General features: G+C 47.8%; 1 protein-coding gene across 1 annotated transcript; it reads left to right on the plus strand.

Moving 5' to 3' along the window:
• Nucleotides 1-2,590: 2,590 nt before the first annotated feature.
• Foxd1 (forkhead box D1) lies at nucleotides 2,591-5,429 on the plus strand. The gene has a single exon (XM_021208536.1). The coding sequence runs from the start codon at nucleotides 2,967-2,969 to the stop codon at nucleotides 4,341-4,343; it is 1,377 nt and encodes a 458-aa protein (XP_021064195.1). The 5' UTR covers nucleotides 2,591-2,966; the 3' UTR covers nucleotides 4,344-5,429.
• Nucleotides 5,430-12,581: the final 7,152 nt, after the last annotated feature.

Here is a 12,581-nt window from a genome sequence, read left to right on the forward strand (position 1 = left end):
CAAGGGGCAGCAGGACTCTACACTGCCGCCAGGGGGCAGTTCTCCCGAGCTCCTACATTGCAAGGACAACCGCCAGCGGCTTTCTTGGTGTGCTTGTGGGCCAAGGAGTGGGGGATGGGAGTGGGGGATAGGAGTCGGGGGGGGGGGGTCGTCGCTCTTGATTCCAAGCGGCTGTCCTGCCCACCTTTGGGAAAGATTTCTGGCCCCTGTACTAGCTTGAGGGGATGGGGTGGGATGGGATGGGATGGGATGGGATGGGATGGGATGGGATGGGATGGAGATTTTCCATCCTTGGAGAAAAGACAGGGAGCCAGGAGATTCTGAGCGCTAGGGATCAGGAAGGCGGAAAGAGGATGAGCAAGGCACGAATTCCCAGCAAGGTTTCCAGGCTGGGAAATTTCTGGACTGAACGGCTAAGGGGCTCCGAGTAATAGGTACCTTAACTAAAGCAAACAAAACTGGTGGAGTGCCCAAAGGTGGGGCTTTAGTGAAACCCACCCAAATCTCTGGTTACATGTTGCACACCTACAGCGATTCCAGTGTGTTGAGGCGGCGGTCTGTCAAATCCAGCAAATCCCCACATTTCCCCGAGTGACTTTAAGGTAATTTACCACGTTTCCCCAAACATTTCCAGGAAAGAGCCCTTTAACCCTTTGGGGACGATATTGCAAACGGAACATAAGCTCTCATTTCCCCGACCCTTATAGGATAGACAAATTGAAGACTGCAAATCTTGAGCAGAGATTTTCCTCTAACATTATTAATAACCTGCGAACAGTTCTTCCTGTATTCCATCTTCAAATACGTTTGTACGCAGCAGTCCTCAGCGCTGCGAAAACCATGGTGTTTATTTAGATATCGGGCAAGCACTTATAAAACTTAAACTTTCGATATAAAAGTGAACCCCTTGGTAAGGACGCCTGTCTGTATCAACAAAGCATTCGCTGTCTGATTAATGTTGGTGCAGGTTAATCGGAGCCCATTACAATAATTAGATGGTCCAGTCATGCATCAAATGAGAGGCAATGAAAAACAACGCGTTCAGAACTCGAGGCATTCTCATAGATCTTTCAAAGATCTCTAGTAGACTTTACGGACCATTTACAAGTGGAACTGGTGGTTAGCCATTGGAGGGAAGGAAACCTGATTTGAAAAGAAGTCCTAGACAGGGCAACAGCTTATTTTTGAGACTCTGTGATGAATACCAGTTGGAACAAGTTGCTTCGTTAAGAAACACTTGGTTGATACAATGATACACAGAGCATTTGAGATTGTTCCTAGAGAAAGCCATTGAATTTTTATTCAGTTCTTGGCAAATGGCGACTTTAACCAGAAAGTTAAACTTGTAAGGCATTTGAAATAGAAGCATCTCAAGAAATGCAAACAGTCAGAAAGCTAGGCTATCAGAACGAACTCGGGTTACACAATTATTCGGATTTCCCACCAGCCAGAACAATACATTTAGCTGGTGGTAAATACAGGTATCCTTAAAACAGAATAATATTTGAATTATCCCTATTAGCTTGCCACTTGGAAGAAAAATGAATTGAGTGGAGTTGCATCCTATATTTACATTTTAAAAGTCGTTTCTTTTTTTTTGTAAAGAGTATAAGAAGCATTTAATGTATTTTCCAAAAAAAAGCTGATCTCAAAGTTTATCTTTGCTACTGTCCTTTCTACTATCAATCCTTCTGTAACAGCACTGTGTGTAAGTTATAATAATTCCAGTGTTTAGAGAGTAGTGTGAAATACTTATTAGAACATACCTTTTATTGAAAAGTATAGCGCTCCCTTTTCTAACATCCCGACAGTTGTTTGAGTTGCTGCTATGTGTAATTTCTGTGTGTGTTTGGGTTTTCACTACAATTTTCTATTTCTTTTCCTCATCCAACCACTACTTGCTCTATTCCCATGGAATTTGTGAGATGCTCTCATTAGAGTGGCTTAGTTTAGCTGTCAAGTCTCTAGGGCATTCAATTGCAGATAAATGACCAAAACGCCAACCTAACCGCATTTTTATTAACAGATGGCGGAAAACAAACGTCTTTGGAGAAGAAACGAAGGGAAAGGGTTAAAAGGTCAATAAACAATTATTACCGTGCTCAAAATGGGGGATTTCTCATCAGATTCCACAGGCGGAGACTGGCCCAGTCCAGGGGAGCTGGGATACCCCACCAGACTCCCTTGCTCAATATTCCAGTGAGCACTTCACACATAGAGCAGTTGTCCCCAGTGGGATGACTCCTACAGGCCACCGGGTTGTTCAATCGAAGTGTCCCCGGAGCGCTTCTGAGATGGGGGCTGAGGGCTAATTCGGGAGAATCAGGCTGGGGGTTTGAACTCCAGTAGCCCTCGGGTCCGGCTCGCGGCTGGCTAGGGTGGGATTCAGGATATCCAATACCTTGGCAAGAAATAGTGGGCTTCAGTCTCCAACTCTTGCTGCTGCCCCTCCTGCGGGTGAACTTTCTCTCCCTGCAAGCCGATTCCCTCGCCTTTCTTTTCCTTCCCTGGGCCGCGCTCTGACGTGCACACCATGTGACAGGCCCCCTTCTGCTATAAGCCCAGACAAGGTCCGCCCTCTTCTGGACTCAGCCCTGGCCTTGCCGAGCTCCGTTTCTAGATTCTCACTGGTCCCGCGCCCTTCTGGGCGCCCGACACCGACTGGCCCGCCAGGGTCCAGCCTCTCCCTCCTGGACTGACCCGGCTAGAGGGACCGCAGTGGAAAAGGTCAAGTCTAGAGCTCCGGCCACCGGGTTCACGCGGAGCCTGGGAGCGCAGACACCGCGCGCAGCCCCGCTCGCCAAGTAGCGGCGCGGCGCGGAGCGGCCCCAGCCACCTCCTGCAGCCGCGCGTCGCAGCGTGGCGTCCTCGCTCCGGATCCGTCGCTCCGGGGTCGGCCTGGGGAGGCCAGGGAGCCGGGATCCCGGTGCCCCTATGTGCCGCCGCGCCACCGCGCCGCCCCAGCTATGACCCTGAGCACGGAGATGTCCGATGCCTCCGGCCTCGCGGAGGAGACAGACATCGACGTGGTGGGGGAGGGCGAGGACGAGGAGGAGGAGGACGACGATGACGACGAGGGCGGCGGCGGCGGCGGGTCCCGTTTGCCCAACTCGGCCCAGCGGCGGCGGCGCTCTTACGCCGGGGAGGACGAGCTCGAGGACCTGGAGGAGGAGGACGACGACGATGATCTGCTGCTGGCCTCACGGCCCGCCGCGTCCCCCGCGCCTCCGGGTCCTGCGCTCGCCCCGGGGACCGGGTCGGGCGGCTGCAGCGGCGCGGGAGCGGGAGGCGGCGCGGGAGGTGGCTCTGGCGCGGGCACGGGTACGGGCACGGGCGGGGGCGCCAAGAACCCGCTGGTGAAGCCGCCCTACTCGTACATCGCGCTCATCACCATGGCCATCCTGCAGAGCCCCAAGAAGCGCCTGACGCTCAGCGAGATCTGCGAGTTCATCAGCGGCCGCTTCCCTTACTACCGGGAGAAGTTCCCCGCCTGGCAGAACAGCATCCGTCACAACCTGTCGCTCAACGACTGCTTCGTCAAGATCCCGCGCGAGCCGGGCAACCCGGGCAAGGGCAACTACTGGACGCTCGACCCGGAGTCCGCAGACATGTTCGACAACGGCAGCTTCCTGCGGCGCCGCAAGCGCTTCAAGCGCCAACCTCTGCTAGCTCCCCACGCAGCGGCCGAGGCGCTGCTGCTGCGCGGTGCGGGGCCGGCGGCAGGCGCGGGGGACCCGGGCGCCGCGCTCTTCCCGCCGCCGCCGCCGCCGCCCGCCTGCGGTTACGGAGCCTATGGCTGTGCCTACGGCCTGCAGCTGCCGCCCTGTGCGCCGCCCTCCGCGCTCTTCGCCGCCGCCGCCGCCGCAGCAGCCGCCGCCTTCCATCCGCACTCGCCCCCGCCGCCCCCGCCGCCGCCGCCTCCTCCTCCCGGTGCGGCCGCCGAGCTGGCGCGAACCGCCTTCGGCTACCGGCCGCACGCGCTGGCCGCCGCCCTGCCCGGTCCGTTGCAGGCGGCCGCAGTCAAGGCGGGAGGGCCCGGCGCCGCAGCGCTCGCACGCTCGCCCTTCTCCATCGAGAGCCTCATCGGGCGCACTCGGGGTTCCGCAGCCGCCGGGGCGCACGCCTCGTCCGGGGTCGCCAGTGGGACCGTCTCCGGACCAGGGGGCGGGGGCTGCGCAGTGCAGGCGGCTGCCGGTCCTGCCGTCGCGCTTACCCGCTCGCTCGTGGTCGCCGCCGCGGCTGCCGCCTCCTCCGTGTCTTCCTCTGCCGCGCTGGGGACTCTACACCAAGGGACTGCGCTGTCCAGTGTGGAGAACTTTACTGCTAGGATTTCCAATTGTTAGAAACGCCGTTAGCGCGCGGGAGAGAGCGAAGGTAGGACCCCCGACTTCTTTCTCCGGATGGGGGGTTGGTTTTGTTCGCCCCTCCCGGTCCTCGGCCACCTCGTGCCTCCGTTTTCGCCGCTTCAGATTCTTGGACCAGACTGTGTTGGGCGGCAGCTGGGGCGCCGCGCAGTTTGGCTCAGAGGGTCAATCTATTTATGCAAAATCGCCCTATGCTGCAACCCTGACTTGGGGTGGGAAGGAGGGGAGTCGCACTGTCTTGGCACTAGGAATTTCCTTGACTTTTGACAAATTGAGAGAAAAAAAAACAAGCAAAATCATTAAAACTAAGCCTTTTTGAGGTATAGAGATTCTCAGGTCCAGGCGTTAAAAAAAATCAGTAATGTTTAAATGCAGCTTATACAAAACCTTTAGTAAAGGTCTCCAAGAAATGCCTCTACTTGTTCACACTTGTTTGGTATACTTTTTCATGGAAAGCAAAAAAGAAAAAAATTATTAACATGTTTACACAAGAAACAAGTCGAAATTGATCATTTCCTATTTTTAACCTGTGTTTTGTATCATAACGGACATGCGGAATTTTTATTTTGTACTTACTACGTATTCTTTGCAAGGGGTATTGTAAATTTTACTGGCAATTATTATTGTACTATTCTAATGTAAGATTTTTACACTTTTTTCAGAAATAAAATGCTTAATTTTCAAAGAAAAGCCACCTAAGTAATTGGCTGAATTGTCCCTTTCTTAGCTTCTTTTCTATTAAGAAGAAAAAAGGTCGAATAGATGAGCCTGAACTCAGTCCAGGAGCTACTTAAACAGTACTTTCAAAGAAAGACTAACAAAACCGGGATACCATGCTGCCACAGTTCTTCATTTAAACTTTCCAAGTCAAAACCATCCGCTGCACAGCACTTGTTTTTTAGTGAGAGCAAATGAAAGCCCGTACTTTGCTAGATAATTCCAAGTTCAAGCTTTGTCCGTCTTGAAGACCAGGGAGACGTTTTATTCACCCTAAGGTAATTTAACAGGAGTGTTCAATTTTATTTTCAAAATTCTCGAGTTAATTTCTGCTCACTTTTCAGTAAAATATTGTCCAAAAAAAAAATGCTCAAACACTATGTTAAACTGTGATGGAAACAACACAGGCAGGGTTGGTCTCTAGTTTACAATTTTAACAGCAAAAGGAGATTAGGAGATTATCTGTTTAAAGGTGTAAAGGTCCTGGAGAAGCAAATATTTACATTTATAACATGAGTTGTATGTGAAAGTTCTGGTCTTTAAGGTAAAAGAGTCCAGGAATTGCACAAATAAGTTCTGAGTGCAAAGGCAAACTAACTGGGATTTTGGCTTAAAATGAATAACCCAAGCTCAAGAGAATTTGTCAACTTTAGCTTAGTATGTGGTTCAAAGATTTAAAGATGAAAGTACCTGGGTGTTTACAGAACTAAATAAACAATCTGGGTGATTTAGGGCATCCCTTTTCGAATTTTAAGGCTTTCAAAGCTGATTACATTCAACTTGTAGTTCCTTACGGAAGCTGAGGCTAATCTTGGTACAGATGATACTGCGAGCTCTGCTTATAGCGGATGGATGCATATGTAACACATAATTTGAATGCTTTGGGTCAGCAGGTTGCAGTAGAGATCTGTTTATTCAGTTTCTTTAAGGTGTGGTAAGTGTACATACTACGGTATCTGAAGACTCACAGATTGAACCTATCTAATCATGACGTCTGCATTATAGGTCAGTACTGTGCAGGGTTGGCCATATTTGATGCCTGGTCTCTTCTGAAGAAGAAAATGACTCAAAACCTCAAGATGAAATTCTGTTTGCGTCCCCCCCCCACCTCCAAGAGATTTGTGGAGGATGGTAAATTTGAGTTTAGAGTAAAGATATTTACACCTGAAAAGTACCAGATTTTAAAGGAAGCAGACCCCCCGGGGCTCCAGACCATCTGCATCCCATCCCAGGAGCCCTTTTGCAGAGGCATGCAGAGGCATTCGCAGGCGGGATCCAAAGGTAAATCATACAGAGGCATGGCACTCCTGAAGGTAGACTTGGGCAACGCACAGAGCAGACTTTTAGATTTGAAAGTTATTGCGAAGAAAGGCAAAACCAAAAACCTTGTGATTCTTCCCCTCACCCCACCCAGGATGAATGTGTAGCTGCCCCTGCCCCGAAAGCAGGGAATCACAGCTACGTCTTTTCTTAAGATCACACATCTTAATAAAGTGCGAAGAGGAGTTCTATTCCCGTCTCCACAGGCTTTCAGGACAGGAGGTTCAGGGTGGCCAAGTGCTTGGCTCCCATGTCACCCTTGAGGGCAGCAGACCTCAAACCTGCTTTTGGTCAGGTTCGGTGCCGTGAGCTTGTTTAGTTTGTTGCGTCCCACCAGGTTCAGCCTTCTTTCTGAGATTTGGGCGTTTGCTGTGGTCGGCGAACTGATGCTGGGTACAGTAAGAGGCCCAGAGCGGTAAGGGCGTTGGGTGTAGGCCGAGGAGTGGACCGTGGGCCTTGGGCGGGTGAGCCCGGAGTGTGGGGCACGCCTGGCCAGGCTGTGCTGACGAGCAGGTGTTGGAACAAAGGCAGCGAGTCTACCCAGGCCTTTGATGGGCAAGGATGTCTCCTCCTGGGGCTCCTCATTCGCATGCAAATCCAGTGCTGGTCCCCCACCCCACTCCTTTTCTTTGAAGGCAAACAGAAGGATGTTTGTGTGTTTGTAGGCAAGAAGGCTGCTCGAACAGGCCTTCCTCAATAGCCTGGGTCTCGAAAAATAAACCAGTTGGACAAACATTGACCACCAGCTCTCCTCCTCCGGACTACAAAGTGTGGATTTGCTACAACTCATTAACCCGACGCCTTTCTCTCCTCTCCTTGTTTCTTTACTCATCAAACGCCCCCGTAGAGCTTGGAGACAAATGACCGAAGCGCTGTCGGGAGGGAATTGCAGTTAATGGGGAGTGGGATATATTGGGGCTAATGGTTCAGGCAGCTCCCGAGGAAAGACCACACAAAAAGGAGCCTCTCCATTCAAGGCTCTGTTGTGCTGCGGGGATTTAATCTGCAGCTAGATTTAGCCAAATGTTATCTATTGCGGGGGTAATGAAGCCCTTATGGGCTGAATCGCTCCTTGTACCACACATGGTGTCATGACCTCAGATTGCTTCTTGGTTGATTTCTTTCTCTATCGGGTAATTATTTTATGTCTTAAAAAACAAAAAAGTAAAACCTGGCGCTTCTGCTCAGCAACGGGTTTCCTCTCTGTTCCCACCCCACACATTTAAGAGGCACTTCCTTTCCTATTAAAGAAAAAGAAAAAAAAAAAAAGAAAGAAAGAAACATGTAACCGAGGAAGTGAAGGGGAAACGGTGGGGGAGCTTTCCCCATCTTTTTCTTGCTGAAGCATCTTTATGTGCACTCATCTAAGCTTCTCTGCCTCCAGCCCAGCAGTCTTCTTGTGCCCAAACTTTGCCGATGGATCTGTTGATGAATTCTGGACACGCACATCCTCCAAGCATGTACAGTGAGCATGCATCTCAGGGAAAAAGGCTTCTGTCACTTGAAAAATTTTCTTTTTCATAAACCCACATGTCTTCCTGTAGTCCACCGTCTGGGCGAGTGGGGGGAGGGGTGAACGTGGGGTGGGGGGTTGAGGAGTGCTCATTCTGATGGAAGGTGATTATTTTGATGGAATACCAGACCCTGTAGTTTATTAAAGGCTGGCAGGGGCCACTGGTTGAGGCTGTGTCTATTTTGTTTTTCTCTCCCTGGCCCTGGAAACTCTGCTTTCCTTGCACGAGGGAAGACCAAATTGGGAGCTGCTTAAGGTGTTTTGAAACGGACTGCTGCTGTTGGGGAGAGATCTGACCCTACTACCTGCAGCTGCAACTCAAGGACCCTAGGCTATGCTCTTTAAATGGTCTGCTAACTACACATTCTATTTGCACCTGCTTTTATTACTAACAGAGCAAAGTCATGTGGGGATAACTTAAACGGTGTTATCAGGGTCAAATTCAACCCAAACCAGATCTTCCCAGGGATAGCAATGGTCTCATCTGACTTCTGCAGAAAACTTCAGTGGGCATTTAATTGGAATACTCCCACCTCACCCCACCCCTCCCAAGCCCAGTTTAGAGCACCTTCTAGAACTGAACCAGACAGGGATGGACCTAAGGAGACACATTGTCCTTATTCAACTGCCTGTCAGCTCCCTTGTGGTACCACTGAGTCACATAGGGGCAACGAACGCTCATTGCCCATCAGCCACCACTTGCCTCTCCCCCCCCCATGATTTTGTAATTAGGCATATGTTTTCTGTTGGTAAACGTGTTTGATGTCACGGCCAGTGAAATGTGGTGTGTTTATAGGGCCACGAATGTAAATGTGTAAATATGTTTAGTGTAAAATCTAGCTCTTTGACTTTAGCAATAAATAGGCTGCCAACTCAGATCCTCTTATGTTTGACAGGGAGATGGAGCCTCTGATCCTGGCCAGCTGCTCAGGGCTGCTAGGGACTATACTCTCCTAACCCAATTCACTTTCTGGCTAGTTCCTTTGCATATCACATCTCTCTGGTCGCATCTAGTTCTTGATGTGACCAGCGTGGGTTACTTTTTACTGCAGACCCTTCTGGTGGTCTGGAAGCTTCCTGGTTCATTTCTGCAGCTTCTTTATCAAGAAAATTCTCTAAGTCACCAGCAAGTGAAGTCCCTGAGGAGAAAATAACAGCTGACTACCAGTGAATCCCTTCCAAGCTTTTAGGTGTGGCAGGTTGGCTAGGAGCTGAGATGAGGGGAGGGAGTTATAAAGTTCGTGTTGGTCTCAGTCTCTACACCAGCATCCTAACGGTAAAAAGTATTTGCACCCAATGTGTTGGTGTCTGGGGCAGGAATTTGAGGCCAGCCTGAGCTGAATAACCAAACCCCCTGTTTCACCCTGTTTCAAAACCAAACACCGAGCGCTCTGAGCGACTCTAACTTTTAAGAATATAACATATACAGAAGAGTTCGGACATCACATTAACTTTTCACAGCTGGATACACCCACATAGTAGTTCATGACTGATCAAGAAGCAGATGTTATGGGCACCCCAGGATTCCCTTTTTTTATTCCAGCCAGTGCCCTCAACAAACATTAGATTTTCTTTCAAAGAAAGGTCTCCACTAATATTTCAGCAATAATGTCTTAATTTTGAAAAGTTTTATTCGTTTGCAGTGCTGGGTGCTGAACTCAGGACCCCATGCACATCACTCACGTGTGATCTACCAATAAGCTACACCCCCAGGCCACTAATAGTCTTTTGAAAGGGGCCTAATAGATTTCACTTTGAAAAGAATCATTCTGGGCTCTGATTTATAAACCAGATACCAAGGCTCAAAGGAGGATAAATGACTTGCCCAAGGTCATAGCGACTGGGACTTCTCTACTGAAACCCCATTTAATTGTCATAAGACCCTGTCACCCTTTGTTACTGTGGCTTGTTGAACCATATAGTGGCAGTAAAGATGCCTGGCAGGCACAGCGAAAGCCATTTTTTTTTCTTTCATTGCTGCATGCACAACACACTCTCTTCTTGCATGTCCATGAGAAGCCTATGTGTTTAGAGTGAACAGCTAATTAATTCTGAGCCCCCACCCCCAACCTAGTTCTACATGGGACTCCCTAACAACCCATTTTTTTTCTTCTTTTTTCTTTTTTGTGCACCCACAATCTTCTTTAAACTCTCCTCAGGAGCGGTTCTGTGTGACTGCATCACAAACAGGCCACGTTGTACTCTTTGCCTCTGTCTTCCACATCTCTTGTCGAGTTCAACAGATTATCTTATGTGTCTGAGTGCTTTTCATGTATGTGTGTCCTGAACCACATGAATGCCTGGTGCCTGTGGAGGTCAAAAGAGGACAGTGGTTTCTCTGATACTGAACTGAACTCTTTTGGGTGCTGGGCATCAACCACTGAGCCATCAACCACTCTCCAGCCCCTTCTTGTAGATTTTTTAAACGTCAAAGTCTGCCAATTGAGAACACTGCTAAGCAGGTCTTCCAAGGCCATGTCGTTCTGTTTTAAGAAGGGAAGGTCATATAAGGAGTCAGACTGACTCAGTAATGAAAGAGAAAACAGTTTTTGTGTTTGAGAGTGTGCCGCTTCCTCCCTGCAAACACACCTTAAAAGACCTTGCTCTCTTTGCACAGCTAGCTCTAGGTAATACGCTGTAGTCAGTGATTGTAATCCTGTAAACTTAATCCACAGCACAGGAGATCCATAGCAGTGAGCCTATGGGTAGTTTCCTACCTGCCCTGGCAGAGTTCTCCCCAAAGCGCTGGTCGATGAATTCCAGACTAGTTGCCAGTTCATCCTTGCCCACTGCTATTCAGAAGAGAACAGCTTTCTCAGGCAGGGTTTGGGGAAAAAAAAAAAAAGACATCCCACCCAGAGCTAGGGATGCAACCCAGTGGTAGAGCACTTGCTAGGCACACACAAGGCTTGAGAAATCATAAGATGCAATCAAGAATTCATGACATGCTTTCCTATGAAAAAAATGGGGAAAAAAAGCAGTTATCGTTTTTTTTTAAATCCCAGAAACTTATTATTACTTTTGAATTCCACTTTTGAAAGTTCCCCCGCCCACAAATCAATCAATAAAATTGCATGCTTATTTGAACAATTCAGAAAGTCTGCACATGACATTAGGAAACAGGATAGAGAGATATTGTCCACTCTTATCAATGATATTTTTTCAAGGTAGGGCATTTCCTTGTGTGTAGTGTGTTGGAACTATGTGTGGAACTGTTCTGGTTGGTTAAGCCAAATACAGTCTAGGCCAAGCTGACTCAGAGAAGCAGTGAAGAGGAAGAGAATGCTTTGCCTGAGTCCCACTGCTCCAGAGAGAGCCAGGGCAGACCACTAGCGGGCTCTTACTTGTAACTTAATCAATCACAGATTGGCAAACAAAAAGAGGGGAGGACACAGATGAATTCCTACTTTGCACACTTAGCTAACAATTCCTGTTTTTATTTTTATTTTTTTAAAAAAAGGAAAATGTTTTCAGTAATCAAAATAACACATCTTTCGAAAAGTCTGCAGGAAAAGGTTTTTGTGAATGGAGACTATTCCATTCTACTTTTCCTTACTCCTATTGAGTTTTGAGTGCATGAAAATGGCTGTGAGATTACATTGTTAAATAATTGATGACATGGAAGGGTGGTAACCATCACCCAAACAATCTCTAAAGCCATAGAACAAAGGCTACATTGAAATTAACTGTTAGGTCAATTTCCACTCTCCTCGGTAGCTTTCTTTCTTCCTCTTTTCTCATGTTTTTCTTCTTTTTTCTTTTCTTAGAAGATGAAGTGTAACAATAAAATAATTTATATGAAAACGTTCTGAAAAATATAAAACATATTAACCTAGAGAACCATAATCTCTGTGTGGCTTCCTCCTACATCTTATTCATTCAGGAATAAAAGAAAGGAGAAGAAAAATCTTCAAACTACAGGATAAGAAAACTAAATCCCTGAATTATAAATGTCTAAACACTTAGCTTTTTTTTGTTTTAATGTGTCTCTCTATGAAATCTGTTATTACTCAGTCCTTTCTAGAAATAATGAAGATAAAAGAGATGATGGCCTGTCTTCTCTGCAGGCAGATGTGTATTTGGACTGATAACTTTCTCACCTTTTCTAAAATAAACAAATGGATAATGTTTTAAACGCAGCATTGTTCTCCTAGCCCCTCGCTCTGCTTCTTCCCTCAACTAGTTATCTACCGATCATCTCTTTAACCCCTGAGCTTTGAAAAGTAGGATTCGGCTGCACTGTTTACGGAGCACCTGTTATATTGCAAATCCCCTTAAATATAAGAAACAAATTAAAGAATTCCTGACACCAGGCTGCCTCTAATTACCTATCCTTAGTGAACAGGAGGAACAAGCCATTTTAGCAGGAAACTATGGGAAGGGGGAAGGTGAGGTATATAATTCTTTCTCCATTAAAACACTTTAAAAAAAACAAATTACTAAAAACGTCAATAGTACACAAACTAAACTGATGACATTGTCTTGATAATACCTTTGTCATGTAGCCACTTTATTTTTAAAATATCCCCCTGTAAGTAGCTTTGGGGTACTGAGGTAACACAGCGTCAAAATCCTTCAAGCAGAGAGCTGAGAGTCTGAGTTGCCACCCCATTTTAGAAGGCATTCTTCTTCTGACAGATCACTCTGTGTCTTTAGCTTCCAGTTTT

Source organism: Mus pahari, chromosome 11 (genome assembly GCF_900095145.1).
Source record: "Mus pahari chromosome 11, PAHARI_EIJ_v1.1, whole genome shotgun sequence".
NCBI classification, from domain to species: domain Eukaryota; kingdom Metazoa; phylum Chordata; class Mammalia; order Rodentia; family Muridae; genus Mus; species Mus pahari.